The sequence below is a fragment of the Hemiscyllium ocellatum genome, chromosome 42 (assembly GCF_020745735.1).
Source record: "Hemiscyllium ocellatum isolate sHemOce1 chromosome 42, sHemOce1.pat.X.cur, whole genome shotgun sequence".
Taxonomy (NCBI): domain Eukaryota; kingdom Metazoa; phylum Chordata; class Chondrichthyes; order Orectolobiformes; family Hemiscylliidae; genus Hemiscyllium; species Hemiscyllium ocellatum.
Window position 1 is genome coordinate 27,256,065 of NC_083442.1, and position 19,637 is coordinate 27,275,701.

The 19,637-nt window shown below is 43.2% G+C and overlaps 1 protein-coding gene across 1 annotated transcript; it reads right to left on the reverse strand.

Moving 5' to 3' along the window:
• Positions 1-1,078: 1,078 nt before the first annotated feature.
• LOC132834671 (cytochrome c oxidase subunit 5A, mitochondrial-like) lies at positions 1,079-19,320 on the reverse strand. Its single transcript, XM_060853618.1, has 5 exons — positions 19,094-19,320; positions 10,745-10,861; positions 9,340-9,461; positions 3,336-3,460; positions 1,079-1,227 (listed from the first exon to the last, which is right to left on the reverse strand). Exons 1-4 carry the CDS (start codon positions 19,188-19,190, stop codon positions 3,347-3,349), a joined length of 450 nt encoding a protein of 149 aa, XP_060709601.1. The 5' UTR covers positions 19,191-19,320; the 3' UTR covers positions 1,079-1,227; positions 3,336-3,346.
• Between the last annotated feature and the right edge of the window lie 317 nt (positions 19,321-19,637).

Consider the following 19,637-nt stretch of genomic DNA (forward strand, 5'->3'; position numbering starts at 1 on the left):
AAAGGAATATGCCAGAAACGTTAATTCTTCTGCTCCTCGGATGCTGCCTGACCTGCTGTGCTTTTCTAGCACCGCACTCTCAACCCAGGAATGTATGGCAGCAAGACTCTGAATAGTTCTTCAAAGAGATATGATGGGCCAAATAGCATATTCGACATCAAGACCACCTTATTTTCTCTCCCTCTCAAAAAACCAAGCTTCAAAAAGTTTCCTTTTGGATGGCAAACTCAATAGTTAAAGATGATAGATATTTTCATAAGGTAGTGCTAAATAGCCCAAGAATTGAAAAACAGATTAAGGCAGATTGACTGATTATTTTCTCAATGTTCAAAGACAATGTTCATTTTGCCCTATAAGTAGGCAATGTCAGAATGGTTTCACCCACAATACCTTATCTCCTATTCAGCTGGTCAATATGCTTGAGAGAGACAATTATTTAAGCAATAATTAATTTTTTATTGAAAAATAATTTAAGGAATTACCAATGCATGCGGTTCAAAATCTAACTAGTATAGCCAATGCAATAAATTGGAGAAAGCATTAATCTGATTTAATAGAAAATGCAACTTTAAAAGTGGCTGAGTGACCGTATCATGGTTTACAAGCTGATTCCCTCACTTAACAATTCCAGTCAAAGTCAAGAGCAAGCAGTGCTGTCAAGTAATATCAAATTTCATGAAGCTTGGTCAGGATTCAAAGCAAATCACCAGATGCAACTAAGGCTTTGGGAGAGGAAGCAGCAGTTATTTAGGCCACCACAGTCTCAATCTAAACCTTGGGCACAAATACATGTGAAATAGGAATTTAGCCACACATGAACAGCTAGAAAAAAAAATCCAGTTTTCTGTAGAATCAAGTTCAATATTTACTGAACAAATGACCTCTCAGCAACAATGTCTAATTTCAGTAAAGCCACATCTGACATGAACATCAGTGCAATCAGCATCTGTATTGGCATGAACACTGTAAACTTCAAAAGGCTGATACTTGAGACTGGAATTACCTGGTACTGCTGGTAGTCCAAAGGTGAACTTGGAACAATTACATTTAACACATCTGCTTAATAACTGGTGAGCACTAAGTGTTTAATCCCATTCTTTATTGAATTAAGTTCACAGGTAGGCATAATGCATGTGACAGAACAAACTTTAAACGCTCAATAAAGTAATATTTTAGGTTGCATCTTGCATCATGTACAATCACAATGGACGAAGGTCTGAAAACCATCTGGAAGAAAAACATTACACAAGATTAGATTCATTCCAGAAATTCTGTCAGCTGTTAAAACTGAATACAGGTCAACTCTAAATGCAAATCACTGTCACCTTAACGGGCAGATGAGAAGTCAGAGTTTGTACTATTCCCATTTACATTCGACATTTTTAAATAGTCCTCTAGTATATGGTAAAATATCCCAAGATACTTCATTAGCATGGTATCAGACAGTTTGACATCAACTTAAATGACTCTAGCATTGTTGGCCAAGCTTGACTGGGGCAGTTTTTGAGTAGTGACTCAAGAGATTTAGCAGGTAGTTTAGCAATTGAGCTTTATGCCAGCTGAAGATACAGAATGGAGAACACGTCCACAACTTTTCTGACTGGTTAAGCTTCAACATTAATTCGAGTACCAGCACTGCAGAATGTAGCAGCAGGGGTCAGAAGAAAACAAGTGGACTTTGAGCTTGTGCACCTCACCCTCTGTACCTATACATAATATCTCCCTGAACAGATACTCAATATTAAATGCATTAGTTATCAGAGAGAAAAACCCTAGAGCTTATCTCGTGGCTTTATCAGAACATATAAATCACTTTTCCTGGTGAACGTGGTGAAAGTAAGGCCTTTAAATTGAACATTCTTGCTATCTCCAACTGAGATTGAATTCACTCAAGCTCTTTTTTTTCTAAAGACAAAACTGAACAGATTCAAATAATCAGAAACACTGACAAAGGATCCATTCAAAGTAAACCTGACATAACGTAAAGTTGGAGATCTTGCAGAATCTTGAGATCTTAAAGTCAAATGGAATGCAAAAGCACGATCTTAAATTCAAGCATATTCATTTGTTCACACATTGACCAGGGACTGACTGCTGGGCAAATACTTTCCAAGTAGCTTAGACACAAAAGGTTGCCTTTCTCGGAGATGTACCAGCAACATGCAGAAATCGGTACATCATCTCAAAACGGGTGCTAAATACTTGAAATGCCATCCATAGGTAAGAGCAGGCTGCTGTATCTGAAACTATGGAAAGATATTTGATAGAAAGATGCTTGCATCACAACTATCTGAATTTTAAGAACGATTGACACTTTTATACTTTTGCAACATTTGTGAAGGAAGAAGTGCAGGTACAGGCAATGTACTTTGTTTCATTTTCAAGTGATATTCTCCACTGGTGCAAGAGAAGTGTTACGAAATTCAGTTATATGGTGTACTTGCTTTTGGAATTTGATAGAGAAACCTCCAATTAATTTTTTTTGTGGATCTAACTGCAAAGCAGGAACAATATTTTCTTTTGAGATGTTGCACACCTCAACATAGAATGTTTTCAATTGTCACAACTCCGTAGAAGTATTAGGCTGGGTAGTAGTTTGGTAAGACACCATCACAAAAGCTGTACGTTACAGGGTCAGAACAACTAGTCAAAGCAACAATGTACAGTCTTTTCCAAAAAAAATGAAAGACGCCTTCCTTTCTCGCTTAAGATGACAGGAATTTCATTGTAAAACTGGTAAAAAATTAGTTCATGCTAACCTTTTTCTGCAGATTATTGGAAAGACAAGCACTTCATTAAGTTGTATAGTGAAATTTCAATTAGGCGAAAGTGGGTACTGCAGATGCTGAAGATTAGAGCAGTGCTGGAAAAGCACAGGAGGTCAGGCAGCATCCAAGGAGCAGGAAAATCGACATTTCGGGCAAAAGCCCTTCATCAGGAATCATTCCTGGGGAAGGGCCTTTGCCCGAAATGTCGATTTTCCTGCTCCTCGGATGCTGTCTGACCTGCTGTGCTCTTCCAGCACTACTCTAATCTTGACAGTGAAATTTCAAACTCGTTGACAGAGCCAGTCCAACTGAACCATAACTGGGCAAATACAGCATCCGAAATGCCAATGTTAACAGAACTGAGAAAGAGCTGTTCAACAGCATTGGAAAAAACTTTGAATTAAAAAAATTTGAAGTGACAATTCCACACCTAATGTGCTTTGACAATTATATTTCACTTTCTCTAAATCTTAGACAAGACAACCAGATTCTGTTTGCATGGTTGCTACAAATACGTGTACTTAATAAATCATAAAATTGGTCTTAAAGATTCTGTTGTAAACTCACCAGGTAGAACGTTATAACTTGTTTAAACCAATCTCCTCTGGGGTTGGAATACCCAGTTCAGTCAATGTGGGCCTGAGTTCTTGAATAACGTAAGGATAGATATCTTTGTGAGGGCCAGCTTTGTCCTGAAAAGTGCAAGGAGTCACATTTACAGCCAGCCGCATGATGCATTTTGTTAGAAAAACTGTTAAAATGAGCTCTTGGTGACATGACAACAGACCAGTGCATCCACTTAATCACACCAATAATTCAATGGTGTAAATGCAGATAGGAGAACTTGCTCTAAAATTATCCTGACTAAAAGCTACCCTCCCAAAAACAGCAAGATAAATTCAAAAGATTTGTAATGATCTTATTTAACATACAAAACCTAATTTTTGTTTCTAATAAGATGGCATTAACAGTGCATTGCGAACCATCCGTTTCTAGCTAAATATAGGATATACAATGAGCAATACCTTGTAGAACCCATGAGATGCTGTAGTTATGGTCTGAGAGGAAAGAAAATTTTTAAAACAGGTCTGCAGTTGAAATATTATCCTTTCTCTACTGCATTAATGTCAGATTATCTGGTATTATTACAGCATAGAAAGAAGCCATTTGGCCCAGCATAATGTCACCAACTCTCCTGATGTTTTGTTGAATACCCTTTCAGGAATGAAACTGATAGGCAATGGAATTGTACATAACCATTATTAAAAACATAAGCTGTTCAAGCAACAGTATTCTACAAGTTATAGAAGCAGCACTGAAATTACAGCATTTATATGCATCTTGCTGCATACTTTTGAATTGCTGATATTACGTGAACACAATGAATGAATGTGTGACCAGGTTGATTTTCAGTGGCAGTGCACAGAGAACGTCAGTCTCTCAGATTTTTTAGATGTTCCTTGTTAAAATAAATGTAGACGTTCATTACTTACTAATTTGTTCTTGACATGTGGCTGTTGTGGCACCACTGTATTTATGATTCTAATTAAATACAATTGCCTGGAGGTTTTCAAAATAAATCATTAAACAGAGTTAACCTATTCACTTAAGTCAACTCACTTCCTTCTTTTGGGAAAGTTCTTATATCAGACTTCATTCATGTCTCCTTTGAAGTGAATTCAGAAGCTTTTAACTCATTTTAAAAAATCTGTCCATCCTATCTTTTGCTAAATTAATTTTTTTTCCCCTCGGTCATAAAACACCACAATACTAACGAGCTTCCATTAATATGCCAAGGCGAGTCATCTGCACTGACACACCTACTGATTCAAAAGTGTCTCTGAAAATACTTAATTATGAAATCTCTTCACAGAGAAAGGACAACACCCATTAGTTTAAAATTGAAACTCTGAAAAGGAAATAAATTACATTTCATCTCACACTAAGCTACAGTGTTTCAACTCAAACTGCATTAGTTGCACACAGTATTGTTAACATTTTAGTGGGACCTTAGCAGTGGAGCTCCATAGTGCATACTAGGAAACAATATACAGCATTGACTCATGTTAATGATCAGGTTCTTTTCCATGCTGAAGTTCAAGTAATAGGAAACATTTCAGTATTGAAGTGCTTTAGGATAGATTGGGATCATTACGTGCTACAACTTGACTGAAGTTAGTGCAAGTTGGTTACATAGAATCATAGAAACAGATTTAGCCCCTCAGGTCTATTCTGCCCTTCAATTAGGTCATGGTTAAACTGGGCCAGAACTTTTGTTCTGGGATGTCACAGCAAAGTGGCAGCGTGGGGTAGCGTTGGATGGATGAAGGTGACGGCGGTAAGTGTGCTGGGGAGGGTGGCAGGTTGTTGTGTGGAAAAACAGAAGAAACCCAGCAAGAAAGTAATAATGAATGAGAGAAAACACGTGGGCAATTGCATTGAGGTGGAGAGGGTCACTGTTGGGAAAACAGGCGAGAATGGGCAAAGCTGGGAGCAAGAAAGAACAGAAAGTAAGCAGTAGTAAGCTGTTTAGCCCTGCAAGCCTGCTCTGACATTATGATCATGCCAGTCATCCAATTCAATAGTCCATTCCCAAGTTTCCCATATACCCCTTGATCTCTTTAGCCTCAAGTGTCTTCCAATACCTTCTTGAAATCATACAATGTTTTGGCCTTGACTGCTTTGTAGTAGTGAATTCCACAGGTTCACCATTCTGGAGTTCCGAAGCTTCTCATCTCTGTCCTCACTGGTTTACCCTGCATCCTTCGGTTGTGATCCATGATTTTTCACACCCCCAACTACTGAGAATATTGATTCTGGATTCAACCCCTTACATCTCATCAAACTTTATAGGTTTTATTTGTAATCCTCTCTCATTCTTTTGAGCTCACAGATGTAATTCTAACCAATTCAACCCTTCCCCATCCATCAGTCCCATCACCCCAGGAATCAGTCTAACAAATTTTTGCTGCAGTCCTTCTACAGCAAGAACATCCTTCCTCGGATAAAGGAAGCCAAGCAGCACATGGAGGCAAAAATGGCCATTGGAAAATGATGCTGGAGAGATACAATGAAATGGCTGAGGACCTGAATAATCTCAGTGCAATATCCCAACGATGCGAAAGAGGGAAGGGGCACAAAGGAGTACAGTGGTCATCACCAAAGAAAAGGTGGATAAATAACCTAGACCAGATGGACTACACCCCACATCTAAGTGAGATAACTGAAGAGATAGTGAAGGCATTAGTGGTAATCTTTCAGGAATCGCTAGAGTCTCAAGACTGGAAATTGCTACGATGACACCCTTTTAAAGAGGGAGTAAGGCGTAAGACAGAAAATTAAAGACCGACTATCCCAACCTCTGTCATAAGATAGATCCTGGAATCCATTGTGACGGATGTGATTTCTGATTACTTAAAAATGTATCATAAAATAGGGTTAAGCCAGCATGGTTTCATCAAGGGCAGGTCATGCATGACAATTCCGCTAGAATTCTTTGAGGAAGTAAAGAGCAGGTTAGACCAAGGATAGCCAATGGATGTCATCTACTTGGACATCAAGGAGGCCTTTATAAGGTGCCATACAGGAGACTACTGAGTAAGATAAGGGCCCATAGTGTTAGAGGCAAGGTTTTATCATGGATAGAAGGTTGGCTGTCTGGCAGAAAGCACAGAGTAGGGATAGGAGGGTCCTTCTCAGAATGGCAGCTAGTGACAAGTGGTGTTCCGCAAGGCTCAGTGTTAGGAAACTTTTCACTAAGTATTAACGATCTAGATGAAGGCACTGAGGGCATTCTGACTAATGTTGCCAACGATACAAAGATAGTTAGAGGGACAAGTAACACTGAGACAGCAGGGAGGCTGCAGAAGGATTTGGACAGGTTAGGAGAATGGGCAAGTAAGTGGCAGATGGAATACAATATGGGAAAGTGTGAGGTCATGCACTATAGTAGGAAGAATAGAGCAATGGACTATTTTCTAAATGGGGAGAAAATTCTGAAGCGCAGAGACACTTGGGAGCTCCAGTCCAGGATTCTCAAGGTAAACTTGCAGGTTGAGTTAACAGTTAGAAAGACAAATGCAATGATGGCATTTATTTTGAGAGGGCTTGAATGTAAAAGCAAGGATGTAATTCTGAGGCTCTCCAACGCTCTGGTCAGACCACATTTGAAGTATTATGCATAGATTTGTGCCCCATACCTCAGGAAGGATGTTCTGGCCTTGGAGTGTATTCAGAGGAGGTTCACGAGAATGGTCGCAGGAATGAAAAGCTTAACATTGAGTCCTCAAACGTTCCTCAATCTCTATTCAATGGAGTACAGGAGGACAAGGGGGATCTAATTGAAACATACAGAATACTGAATGGCCTGGACAGTAGATGTTGGTAAGATGTTTCCACTGTTGGAGAGAGTAGGACCAAAGGGCACAGCCTTTGGGAAAAGGGAAGACCTTTTAGAATAGAGAGAAGGAGAAACTTCTTCAACCAGAGCATGGTGAATCTACAGAATTCATTGCCAGAGGTTGTGGACGCCAGGTCATTGAGCATATTTAGGACATAGATAGATGGGTTCTTGAGTATCAAGGGCATAGAGGGTTATGGTGAAAAAGCAGGAGAATGGGGTTGAGAAACCTATAAGCCACAATTGAATGGCAGAGCAGACTCAGATTCATGGAGATATACAGCATGGAAATAGATACTTGGGTCCAACTTGTCCATACCAACCAGATATCCTAAATTAATCTCGATGGGCTGAATGGCCTAATTTCTGCTCCTATGTCTTATGGTCTTACAATATCACTGTGATCCTGTACAACTGCAACAAGATATCCCTGCTCCTGCACTCAAATCCTCTTGCTATGAAGGCCAACATGAGAGTATATTTTGAACAGTTAGGGTCCGAGCACTGATCCATGTGGTACCCTATTTGGCACTGCCTGCCATTAAAAACAAACATTTATCTCCATTCTGATTCCTATTCATCTTAATACATTACCCCAATCCCATACATTTTAACTTTCCACACTAATCTCATGGGACTTTGCCAAAGGCCTTCTGAAAGTCCGGACAAACCACGTCCAGTGGCTCCCCCTTCAACTCCTTAAAGAATTCCGACAGATGTGTCAAGTGCGATTTTTCAATTACAAATCCACGTTGACTCTGTACAATCTTGACACTGTTTTCCAAGTTCTCGAACATCAAATCTTTTATAGTGGATTCTAGGATTTTCCTGACTATTGGCATCAGGCTGGTTGGTCAAAATTCCCAGTTTTCTTTGTACCTCTCTTTTAAGTACATAGCTTACATTGAAGGATGAATCAATCTGTAGGAACTGCTCTAGAATTTGGAAGATGAACACCAATGCTTCCACTACTTCTAGAGCCACTTCCTTCAGTACCACAGACTGTAGATTCAGGTTACAAATTATAATTATTATACAAAACATCAGAAAAGAAAGAAAATCTCACTCTCAGCCTTGAGAGACACTTTAATGCAAAGATATAAAAGATATGATGTTACATGTTATTTGACGTTAGGCAATAGTGTTGTGAACTAGGCACCTCATAAGGAATCCTACATAATGGCTTAGGGTTCTAACTTTGCTTTATATTGAAGCAAGCGGGTCTTCAATAAACATTCATACAATTTACAGAATCTCTAATTATTTCTCTAGCATGGCTTACATATCAGTTTTTTTTTTGGAGGGGGGTGTGCTCAGGGAGGAAAGAGGGAAAAGAGAGAGAAGAACATCCATCATACTTTCATGATGACAGCTGATGTTAAGGAGCCAAGAGGTGAAATCCTGAGAAATCCTTAAGTGGGAAGAACAGGACAGTCCACCTTAGAGTGGGGTGCACTCAACAGCATATGCGTGGCACATGCAAATAAATGGGCACTGAGAATAAAAGAGGTCACAGAATGTAACAACTTGCATTTATATAGCACTTGTGTGTGCTTAGGAATTTGCTGGACAACGTAAATCTGGTATGTTGTGGTAGGGTCATCAGATGATGAATCTTAAGGCCCAAGCTCATGCTTTCAGGAAATGAATTCAAATCCTACCACCTCAGATGGTGAATTTGAATTCAGATAATAAAATCTGGAATTGAAAGCCAGCATCAGTAAAACTCTGAGCAAATTTTCTAATAGTTCACCTGCTTCACTATATCCTGTAGTGAAGAAACTTTGCAATCTTCACCAGGTCTGACCTATATTCAACTCCAGACCCACAGCAATGTGATTGATGCTTAACACAGCCCTCTGCAATGGTTTAGTAAGCTACTCAATTCAAAGACAATTAGAAATGGGTAAAAAGTGCTGATCTTGCCAACAACACGCTCATGCCATAAGTAGTAAAAACTAGATGTTAATAAATTGTTAATAATACATACCTGAACTGGAAAAACAATTGCTGCACTTTCAAAATGGCTAATAGTCAGAAAGCTTCAATTCCAGAAGGCAAGCGCATGCCTGCTTTCACCCAGTAATTGAAACTGCATCATCTTTTACCTTCAGTCTTCAAGTTTACAAAACAGACAAGAATGTTGGACAAAGGAGTTTCAATTCCACTGACCTTCACGGCTTCTAGGATGCGGATTGCACTAGCTAGATCATTTAACCTACGGCAGGCTCTCAGAGCAGCATCGAGAATTTTAGGTTCTGGTACAAGATCATATCCAATGAGGGTGTTCATTCCTGTCAATTAACAGACATTTATTAAAACAGGTTTACAAAACAGTAGATTTTCAAAGCAATGTCAAAATTCAAGCATAGAATCTGTGCAAATATTTTTAACCATGAGAAACAAGCTGGAGTTTAAAACCAGCACAGTAGCAACTAAGGGAAAGGAAACACCATAGTGCAGAAAACCATTCAGCTCAGAATGAATAAACTTTATATCATTCGCCAAACTTTTCTCCATAACGCTGCACATTATTGCCTTGTTTGAATCTGCCGAGAGTGAGGTGCTGGAAAAGCACAGCAGGTCAGGCAGTATCCAAGGAACAGCAGAATCAATGTTTCGGGCAAAAGACCTTCATCAGGAAGGGGGCTTGATTGAAACTATCCCCAGAACGGTGCATTCCAGGTTCTGACTACTCACTAAATTAAGAAGTTTCTTCTTTTATTACATTTACTACTTTTGCACTAGTTTAATGATTAGCACTGCTGCCTCACAGCACCAGAGACCCTGGTTTGATTCCAGCCTCAGGCAACTGTCTATGTTGAGTTTGCACATTCTCCCCATACCTGTATGGGTTCCCTTTGGCTGTTCTGGTTTCCTCCCACACTCCAAAGATGTGCAGACTGGATGGATTAGCTATGGGAAATGCAGGTTGCAGAGATACACGGTCAGTCGAGTGGGTCTAGATGGATGCTGTTCAGAAAATCAGTATGGACTCAATGGGCTGAACAGCCAGCTGCCACATCGTAGGGATTCTGTGATCACTAAATCTGTGCCTTCCTCATTTTTGTTTACAAGTAACAATTCAAATCTGGTCTTTAACAATTAAGTAGTGCTAAAATGACAAGTAACAATTTTTGCCTAATGTTTGCCAAATGGCATATGGGCCCAAACATGGCTGGAAAAATGATAAATGGAGCTTTTTTTTGAATTTCAAATTTACAAGTTAAGCATTACTACAGTTAGGAAACAAAGATGTGACAACTTTGCACTGTTAATACTGAACATCAGAAAGACTGTCTCGATCACAAACTTGCATTGCAGGTGAGCATGGGGATTCAAGACATCTCTCTCTCACTCTGTTGCACCGTGTGCACATTAGCCACGTTTGTGTTAAACAACAGTGTGGTAGGTAAGAGATATGCTGAAAGTTCTGCATACCTCCAATTACTTAGCCATCAGTCTTGCAGAGATAGGAGCTCATTAAAATTTGATAGAACTGACCTATGAAATCAAAACATTCTTGCTTTAAGGTTATGAATTTAATTATGCATTCATTGAATAATTTACTTTTTACCTTTTCTGAGTTCCCAGGCATCAATGTCAGGCTTGTTGAAGTACGTCACCCAACGAGCATCAAACTCCTCATCAGTTTCCTGTTTGCCATGTGAATACCAGCGCAAAGCAAGGGCAGCTGTCAAAGAGACAACATCAGTGCCTTAACAGTTTATATCAGCCCAGCTAACTTCCAGCTTCCAAAAATAAATCCCAATTCTATACAGTTAACAGTTCCTTCCAGTGATCCATTTCACAAAGTCTGAAATATTGCGTTTTATATTAAATATTAGTTACAAGCTTTCCAAAACAAACTTTTCAAAATGATCAAGCAATAATAATATGGAGAAGCAAGGATACAAATGAATGATTAAAACATAACCAGTCACCTGAACTATGACAAGGTCAGACTACACTAGGTTATAATTCAATAGTTTATTTGAAATTCTCTTTGTGGGCAGTGCTCCAAAAGCTTGTGATGTCAAACCAACCTATTGGGCTATAACCTGGTACCGTCTGACTTCTGACCTTGTCCATTCCAGTCCAACACCAGCACCAGCACCTCCACATAATAAATTATGACAAAGCATTCCTATATCAGTTTTAACATTTAATTAACTTGTTAAGAGCATCATCACCTCCTTTCCCACTTTTTGCCGTAGAAGTACATAATATCAGCTGGTGCTCTGAGTCCTCCCCTAACCCAAATGATGAACTTGATGCACTAGAAAGCATTTCTCTTCTTTTTTAAGTGAAGATTTAAAGTTTAAGGTTTAATGGGTCAATGCTAATTCAGCACTAAGGTGCAGGAGAAACAAACTTTCTAGAAAGCTCAGGATCATCAGCATTAGAAACCGATTCCCAATTCCTGATTCCCCTCCACAAATTCTAACAGTTCGATTTGAAAAAATGAAGGGCAAAACTGTAATATTTTCAGATAAAGACAAGGTAAATAATGATTTGGAGATGCCGGTGTTGGACTAGGGTGTACAAAGTTAAAAATCTCAACACCAGGCTATAGTCCAACAGGTTTATTTGGAAGCAGTGGCTTTCGGAGCCCTGCTCCTTCATTAGGTGGTTGAAGGTGCAGCGCTCTGAAAGCTATGGCTTCCAAATAAATCTGTTGGGACTATAACCTGGTGTTGAGAAATTTTTAACAAGGTAAATAATGTAGTCACATTGGGTCAAATCTCATTCAGGTGATCAGAAGTAGTTCAATCAAAGAATTCAGGACAGTAAAAACAAAATACCAATATATGGTTTGACAGTTGGAAACCTTGGCTAATTTATCTAATCCTGTTTTCACTTGAAAAGTAACTTGACTGCCGGAACACGCCCCACAAAAAAATGCACTGAAAGTCCACACTACTGCTTTGCACGTACCATGGCTGCAAATCTCCGTTTTCTGCACTCTCCCATCTACACAGAACCCGTGACCCCACCTGGGATCCAATCCCAACTTTGGAAATCCATGATCTACCGTAAATGTCGAAGTGCATTTAAGTGTTACCTCTGCATGACTTGGCATCCAGGTCATAACATTAGTAAGACCAGACTACGAAGAAACAAACTGCACATTCACAGTACCTTAAACCTCACATAGCCTGTCACAGGAATATCATACAAAACTTGACATCCAATCACAAACATTTGAACAGTGCTAACAGGTTAGTTTAATGGAAACTCATTGGAGGACAAAAGGGTCACTGTTAAACTGATTAAACTAGAATGTGCAAGTACTCAGGATTAGAGTGGGGATCTCTCTGGAGGGCCACTAAACTAGAAGAAACCATGGATACTTATAAACAATTTTAGAATGTACATTAAAGGCATGGAATTAGACAACCTTGATAGGGAAGGTTAGAGGGTTGGCAACTCACCTGAAGATCAAATAAGATGCTAACGGTCACATAAGATACTGGAAGGATTCAATTTTACATTAAATGGAAGGGGAAAAAAAAATCAAAGTGCACTAATATTTGACAGCTATTAGATGGTATTATTTATAAGGACATGAATCTCTCTCCTAACAGTCAAACAAGTATAAAATTAACGAGGGCTCTTGTGGTACAGTGTTAGCACTCCTACTTTTGAACCAGAAACCTTGGGTTCAAGTCCCACTTGCTCCAAAGGTATGTTGTAGCATCCCTGAACAGGTCGACTCAAAATTTTCACAGACAGATACAGGGAAGGAATAGAGGGATACAGACCATGTGCAGCCAGAATGGATAAGATTAGAATGACATCAGGGTAAGTGCTGACATGATGGATTGAAGGGCATATTTGTGCTGCACTGTTCTATGTTCTAATAGCATTCCACTATAAACTTATACTAGACACAAGAAATTGTGAAACACCAACAAGCAACAGTAAGCCAAGAACAATTCTCATTTGAATGGAAAAAACAATGTGGTCAGAAATAAATGTGGCGGGGGAGACAGGGTGAGAGAGAAGGGAGAGGGCTGCTCAATCCGGAGACAGCTAAATCGAAAACAGGAAGCGACTTCTGTAGTTAATTCGCTGTACCCTAAACGCTACTACTACAACAATGTTGTGCAAAGGAACAAAGCAACCTTCACCCGATTAAAAAACTAAATGTTAAGCAGGACTGAAAGCAAAACAAACTGACAAATGTACGACATTTTGAAAACAACAGGAACTGAAGAGTTGTCAAGAACCATGGGGACACGTGAAGCAAAGGACTTTCCAAACACTGCCTTCACATTAAATAATGAACATTGTTTGGCAATGTACCTATTGGACTCATTGTGAACAGCATGGATTTAGTTTCAAGTTGACTGCTACGTTGCAGGAAGCGGAGTGGCACTAAACTTAGTGTTGGTTTACTTTCACCACAGGCTGTCCATTTGGTGATTAATCATTGACAGAGCCAAGCCTACAAGCAGTTTCCCAGAACTCAACAGCAACAGTTCCAATAAAACGCAACTGGTCACAAAAGTATGAAAAGGTTTTACCCATTCACATCCAGTTGCTTTAAAGCTTGAATGCTCTCTGGTCTATTCAAAAACACCATGCAAGAACGCTCTTCAAAGAATTTTGCAGCAAGTTGAGATACCGATGGATCATCATATGCAGGAAACTAAATAAATTGCAAATGTTGCCCAACCTGTATACAATATCCATTTTTCTTTGGTCAGTAAGAACAGACAAATGGAACATTTTCCTTTCCAGTTCCAATCTCTACACATCGCTTCAACCTTTTAACACTGCATTTAATAAGCAACCTTTGACAGGTTCCAGGGTTCCCAGGTTAGAATCTGAGAGTTACAGGGCTAGAAATAGCTACCAACATTTTATTTGAACTAAATCAAAATCCAGATACTTTGTTAACTTTCAATTCATGGAGCCACAATTCCATTTGCACGCAGTATTACAATTTGACAACAGACTCAATAACTGCAGCTCTACAATTAACTTCTCACACTTATGGACTCTTAGTGACAGCAAGTCAGCTGCAGCTGACATGTTGATCAAAATTTTAAACCATCTTAAAACACCATACATTTCTGAGAACTTTACAGCTAATGACAGGCTTTTATGCAACTGGCGCACTTCAAGCTTAGGCCATCAGGAACTGGATTAACTTTGCAAAATAATCTCAATGTTTACAACCTCAAACTTTACAGCCATTAATTCGAGTAAATTCAAATCCATACCCTAAAGATGAAAGCAGACAGGTTAACACACATTCAAAAGTCATTTACATACATACAAAATGCGATAACTCAATGCTCCACATACACGGCACTCAAACAGTCTGAGACAATTAGTCATAGTTGATTCAACCATTTTCTACAGGAAAATACAAACGATTCAGCCATTCAGCTCTACCGCCATGCCCATCCTTTGACTGAACCATGATTGTGAAATCAACTCTACTTTCCTGTCTACTTCCGATAACCTTCATCCAATACAGCCAGAGAGATATATTCAACATTCCAGCCTTCATTGCTCTCAGCGTAAAGAATTCCACAGATAAAAGACTCTCAGAAGAAATTACTCAACTGTCCTAAATGGAAGAACTATTTTTAAACTGTGACCCCTCATTCTAGCTTCCGCCATAAGGGGAAGAATCCTCTCAGATTTACTTTATCAAGTCACCTCGGGATTAACTGCAACAACTTTTGTAGCTTCCTCCCATTCCAAAAGGATCAAGGAAATCAGCAAGTGGTAATCAAAAGCACAGTGAAGTGGGTAAGGGTGAACATACCCCTCAAATCTAACTGAAGTCTTCACTCACTGCTGGATGGATATGGAGGGATGAATTAGGGCCAACAAGGAGGAGAGGCGCAAGAAATGGGGTGTGGGCAGGAGAAAATGGATCTGGGAAGTGTGAATGGGGGAGACATAGTAAAGAGTGAGAGAGATAGTGAGAGAAGTGGGCATGGGGGTGGAGGAACATCCCTCAATTCTCAGATCAAGATTGGACTGACCATTTTCACCTAACACTTCTAAACTTTGCAGTGGCAGCTATCCTTTTCAAGTACAATGAAGTCAACTGAACGTTAGCAAGTTTTGAGAAGATTTGTAGCTCAGGTTGAGGTTCTGGCTGTAACTTGGCTTACTGAGCTGGAAGGTTTGTTTTCAGACTGTGCAGGAAATTGGTTAGGCCACTGTTGGAACATTGTGTGCAATTTTGGTTGTCTTCCTATCGAAAAGATGGTGTGAAACTTGAAAGGGTTCAGAAAAGATTTATATGGGTGTTGCCAGGGTTGGAGGATTTGAGCTATAGGGAGTGGCTGAGGGCTGTTTTCCATGGAGAGTCAGAGGCTGAAAGGTGACCTTATAGAGGTTTACAAAACTATGAGGGGCATGGATAGGGTACATAGACAAAGTCTTTTCCCTGGGGTCAGGGAGTCCAGAACTAGAGGGCATAGGTTTAGGGTGAGAGGGGAAAGATATAAAAGAGACCTAAGAGGCAACTTATTCACACAGAGGGTGGTACGTGTATGGAATGAGCTGCCAGAGGAAGTGGAGGAGGCCGGTACAATTGCAACATTTAAGAGGCATTTGGATGGGTATATGAATAGGAAGGGTTTGGAGGGATATGGGCCGGGTGCTGGCAGATGGGACTAGACTGGGTTGGGATATTTGGTCTGTTTCCATGCTGTACATCTCTATGACTATGATATTTCGTCATCATGCTAACTAACATCAGCGAGTCTCTAGTGAAGCTTACTGATGACATTACCTAGTTTGGTAACGAAATGTCTGAAACAAACCTTCTAGCTCAGCGAGTCCACTTACATCCAGACCGAATGTTGTTTTAAATCTCCAATTGCAATGTCTGCAAACAGACATCCCCAAGTTACCTTGAGCTATCCTTTCCTACATAGCTAATAATTTAAGTACTTTAAATGTGCACCAAATACCCATTCCTGAAGTGGATACTGAACATTGCAAGAACTAGTGTTTGTTGCATATAGTAATTAAGAGAGTGCAGCTAAATCTAAATAATGAAATATAAGCAACATTACATGAAGGCATTGCAATACTTCAGTGAAGAGTCTGAAAACCCCAAGCAGTTTTGAATCCTACCTTCTTTCTTAATGCAATTAACATTAACAAAATGGAGTTTGCTTTAAATTCAGTATAAATGTTGCAACCTTTGAACAGTTCAACCACAGACAGATAAAATCTATCTTTAAAACTACTGAGAGTAAAGGAGGAAGTGAATGCAATGAGCTCAGAAGGGAGAGTACACAAGGTTCTGTGTAGGTTCCCATCACCTCCCAGTCTACTCCAATTACTCCATCCCTTTTATGTACCACTCCTGACCTACCCCTTGCCCTTCCACACATACAGTCCTAATCTCTATCTCCCCTCTATTAACACTAAGGGTGGCATGGTGACTCAGTTGTTAGCATGGCTGCCTTACAGAGCAAAGGATCGGAATCGATTCCACCGTGTGGAGTTTGCACATTCTCTCCATGGGTTTCCTCCAGGTGCTCCAGTTTCCTCCACAGTCCAAAGTTGTGGAGGTTAGGTGGCATGCCAACAGTGTGCAGGAATTGCAGGTCATGTGGATTAACCTTAGGAAATACAGGGTTACAGGATTGGGGGGGATGGGCAGGGATTTTCTGGGTGGAATATTCTTCATAGGTTCGGTGTGGACTTGATGGGCTAACTTGCCTGCTTCCATACTGTGGGGGGAGTCAACAGTTGTGTCTCCACATACCCTCATTTTTTTATCCCCCCCAACCTAACCTCTCATCCCTCCTCCCCACAGGCACATCCCAAACTAAATCTCTATTCCCGCCTCCACCCCCTCCCCTCCCCGAGCAGCATTAATTTAGATTAGATTAGATTACATTAGATTAGATTACTTAGTGTGGAAACAGGCCCTTTGGCCCAACAAGTCCACACCGACCCACCGAAGCGCAACCCACCCATACCCCTACATTTACCCCTTACCTAACACTACAGGCAATTTAGCATGGCCAATTCACCTGACCTGCACATCTTTGGACTGTGGGAGGAAACCGGGCACCCGGAGGAAACCCACGCAGACACGGCGAGAACGTGCAAACTCCACACGGTCAGTCGCCTGAGTCGGGAATTGAACCCAGGTCTCAGGCGCTGAGAGGCAGCAGTGCTAACCACTGTGCCACCGTGCTGCCCACAATTTACTCCATCTCCACACACCATCACTTGCCCCCACACACAAACCCAAATCCTAACCTCTATTCCCCCTCTCACCATGAGCACTAATTTGCTCCCAGTCTCCACACTACCCCATCTCTTGCCCTCTCTCCACACACTCACCAATCCTAACTTCTATTCCCCCTTTTCTCCATCAGCACTAATTTTGCCCCATCTCCACACTCCCCCATCACCTGCCCCCCCAAAACAAATACTCCAATCCTAACCTCTATTCCCCCTCCCTCTACCAAGATTGATGTACTTCCTGTCTCCATGCTCCCTTACACAACCCCACCCCTCCCCCCCCCCACACAGCCCCACTTCTCCCTCCCCCCCCCACACAGCCCCACTTCTCCCTCCCCCCCCCCACACAGCCCCACTTCTCCCTCCCCCCCCCCACACAGCCCCACTTCTCCCTCCCCCCCCCCACACAGCCCCACTTCTCCCTCCCCCCCCCACACAGCCCCACTTCTCCCTCCCCCCCCCACACAGCCCCACTTCTCCCTCCCCCCCCCACACAGCCCCACTTCTCCCTCCCCCCCCCACACAGCCCCACTTCTCCCTCCCCCCCCCACACAGCCCCACTTCCCCCTCCCCCCCCACACAGCCCCACTTCTCCCTCCCCCCCCACACAGCCCCACTTCTCCCTCCCCCCCCACACACCCCCCCTCTCCCCCCCCCCCCCACACAGCCCCACTTCTCCCTCCCCCCCCCCACACAGCCCCACTTCTCCCTCCCCCCCCCACACAGCCCCACTTCTCCCTCCCCCCCCACACAGCCCCACTTCTCCCTCCCCCCCCCACACAGCCCCACTTCTCCCTCCCCCCCCCACACAGCCCCACTTCTCCCTCCCCCCCCCACACAGCCCCACTTCTCCCTCCCCCCCCCACACAGCCCCACTTCTCCCTCCCCCCCCCCACACAGCCCCACTTCTCCCTCCCCCCCCCCACACAGCCCCACTTCTCCCTCCCCCCCCCCCCACACAGCCCCACTTCTCCCTCCCCCCCCCCCACACAGCCCCACTTCCCCCTCCCCCCCCCCCACACAGCCCCACTTCTCCCTCCCCCCCCCCACCACACAGCCCCACTTCTCCCTCCCCCCCCACACAGCCCCACTTCTCCCTCCCCCCCCCACACAGCCCCACTTCTCCCTCCCCCCCCCCACACAGCCCCACTTCCCCCTCCCCCCCCCCCACACAGCCCCACTTCTCCCTCCCCCCCCCACCACACAGCCCCACTTCTCCCTCCCCCCCCCACACAGCCCCACTTCCCCCTCCCCCCCCCACACAGCCCCACTTCCCCCTCCCCCCCCCCACACAGCCCCACTTCCCCCAACCTTCCACTTGAATACAAATCCCAGTTATTCTCAGCTTGCCCTCTGAAACAAAAAAAATGACGGCACCATTTGCCTCCCCCCCCCCCCGGTACCCTGTCATCCCGGTCTGCCTTCCCTCCCCCTCCCCCCACAAACACACGAGAACCCCCCCCCACCCCGGGGCAATGTCACTAGGCCCCGGAGCCAGACTCGAGTAGCGGCGCGGGTCATTACAAGGACACGGGGCTGCAGCGGGCGGTGGAGGGAGCCGGCGGCACGGCAATGGAGGGAGGGCGGGGGGACACAAACCTGCCCCCACCCCCGGGGAGGGGGGAGGGTGACAGACACCGGGGGGGGGGGTGGGGGGGAATCCGGCCGCTCGCTCTGACCTTACCCGCCGGGTGCCCTCGGCCGGGGGCCGCCGCCGCCCCCGCCGTCCGTCTCCAGGCGACCAGGCCGTTGCCGCTGTACCGGAGCGCAGCTCGGAACATACTGAGACCGACTGTGAGCGGGTGTCTCTGGGAGGGTAAGGGGAGGTGGGAGCCGTCGCTCGGAACCGGGAGACCAGCAGAAGGAACGCGTGCGCGCCGCCCGGGTCACGTAAACCGTCTGCGCTCTGACGTCAACGCGCACACGCACTGCCCACCCCCCCCCCTCGCGAGCATGCGCTCCTCCAGGAGCGCCCCAGCTTGGGCGCCGCCATCTTTGCTCCTGGCGCTTAGCTTGCCTGCACTGCGTGGAATCTGAAGTCGCACTGGTTGAACAGAGTTAAAAATCATTAGACAACAGGTGTAGGAGTAGGCCATTCTGCCCTTCGAGCCAGCACCACCATTCATTATGATCATGGATGATCGTCCTCAATCAGCATCCTTATCCCCATAACCCTTGATTCCACTATCCTTCAGAGCTCTAGCCAACTCTTTCTTGAAAGTATCCAG

Excerpts from the sequence above, each read along its gene's own strand:
- LOC132834671 (XM_060853618.1), bottom strand. The coding sequence starts at position 19,190 with ATGTTCCGAGCTGCGCTCCGGTACAGCGGCAACGGCCTGGTCGCCTGG. Across the intron at positions 9,462-10,744 it reads TGCCTGGGAACTCAGAAAAG|GAATGAACACCCTCATTGGA; the intron begins GTAAAAAGTAAA and ends GTTAATTGACAG. Across the intron at positions 3,461-9,339 it reads GCATCCTAGAAGCCGTGAAG|GACAAAGCTGGCCCTCACAA; the intron begins GTCAGTGGAATT and ends TGCACTTTTCAG.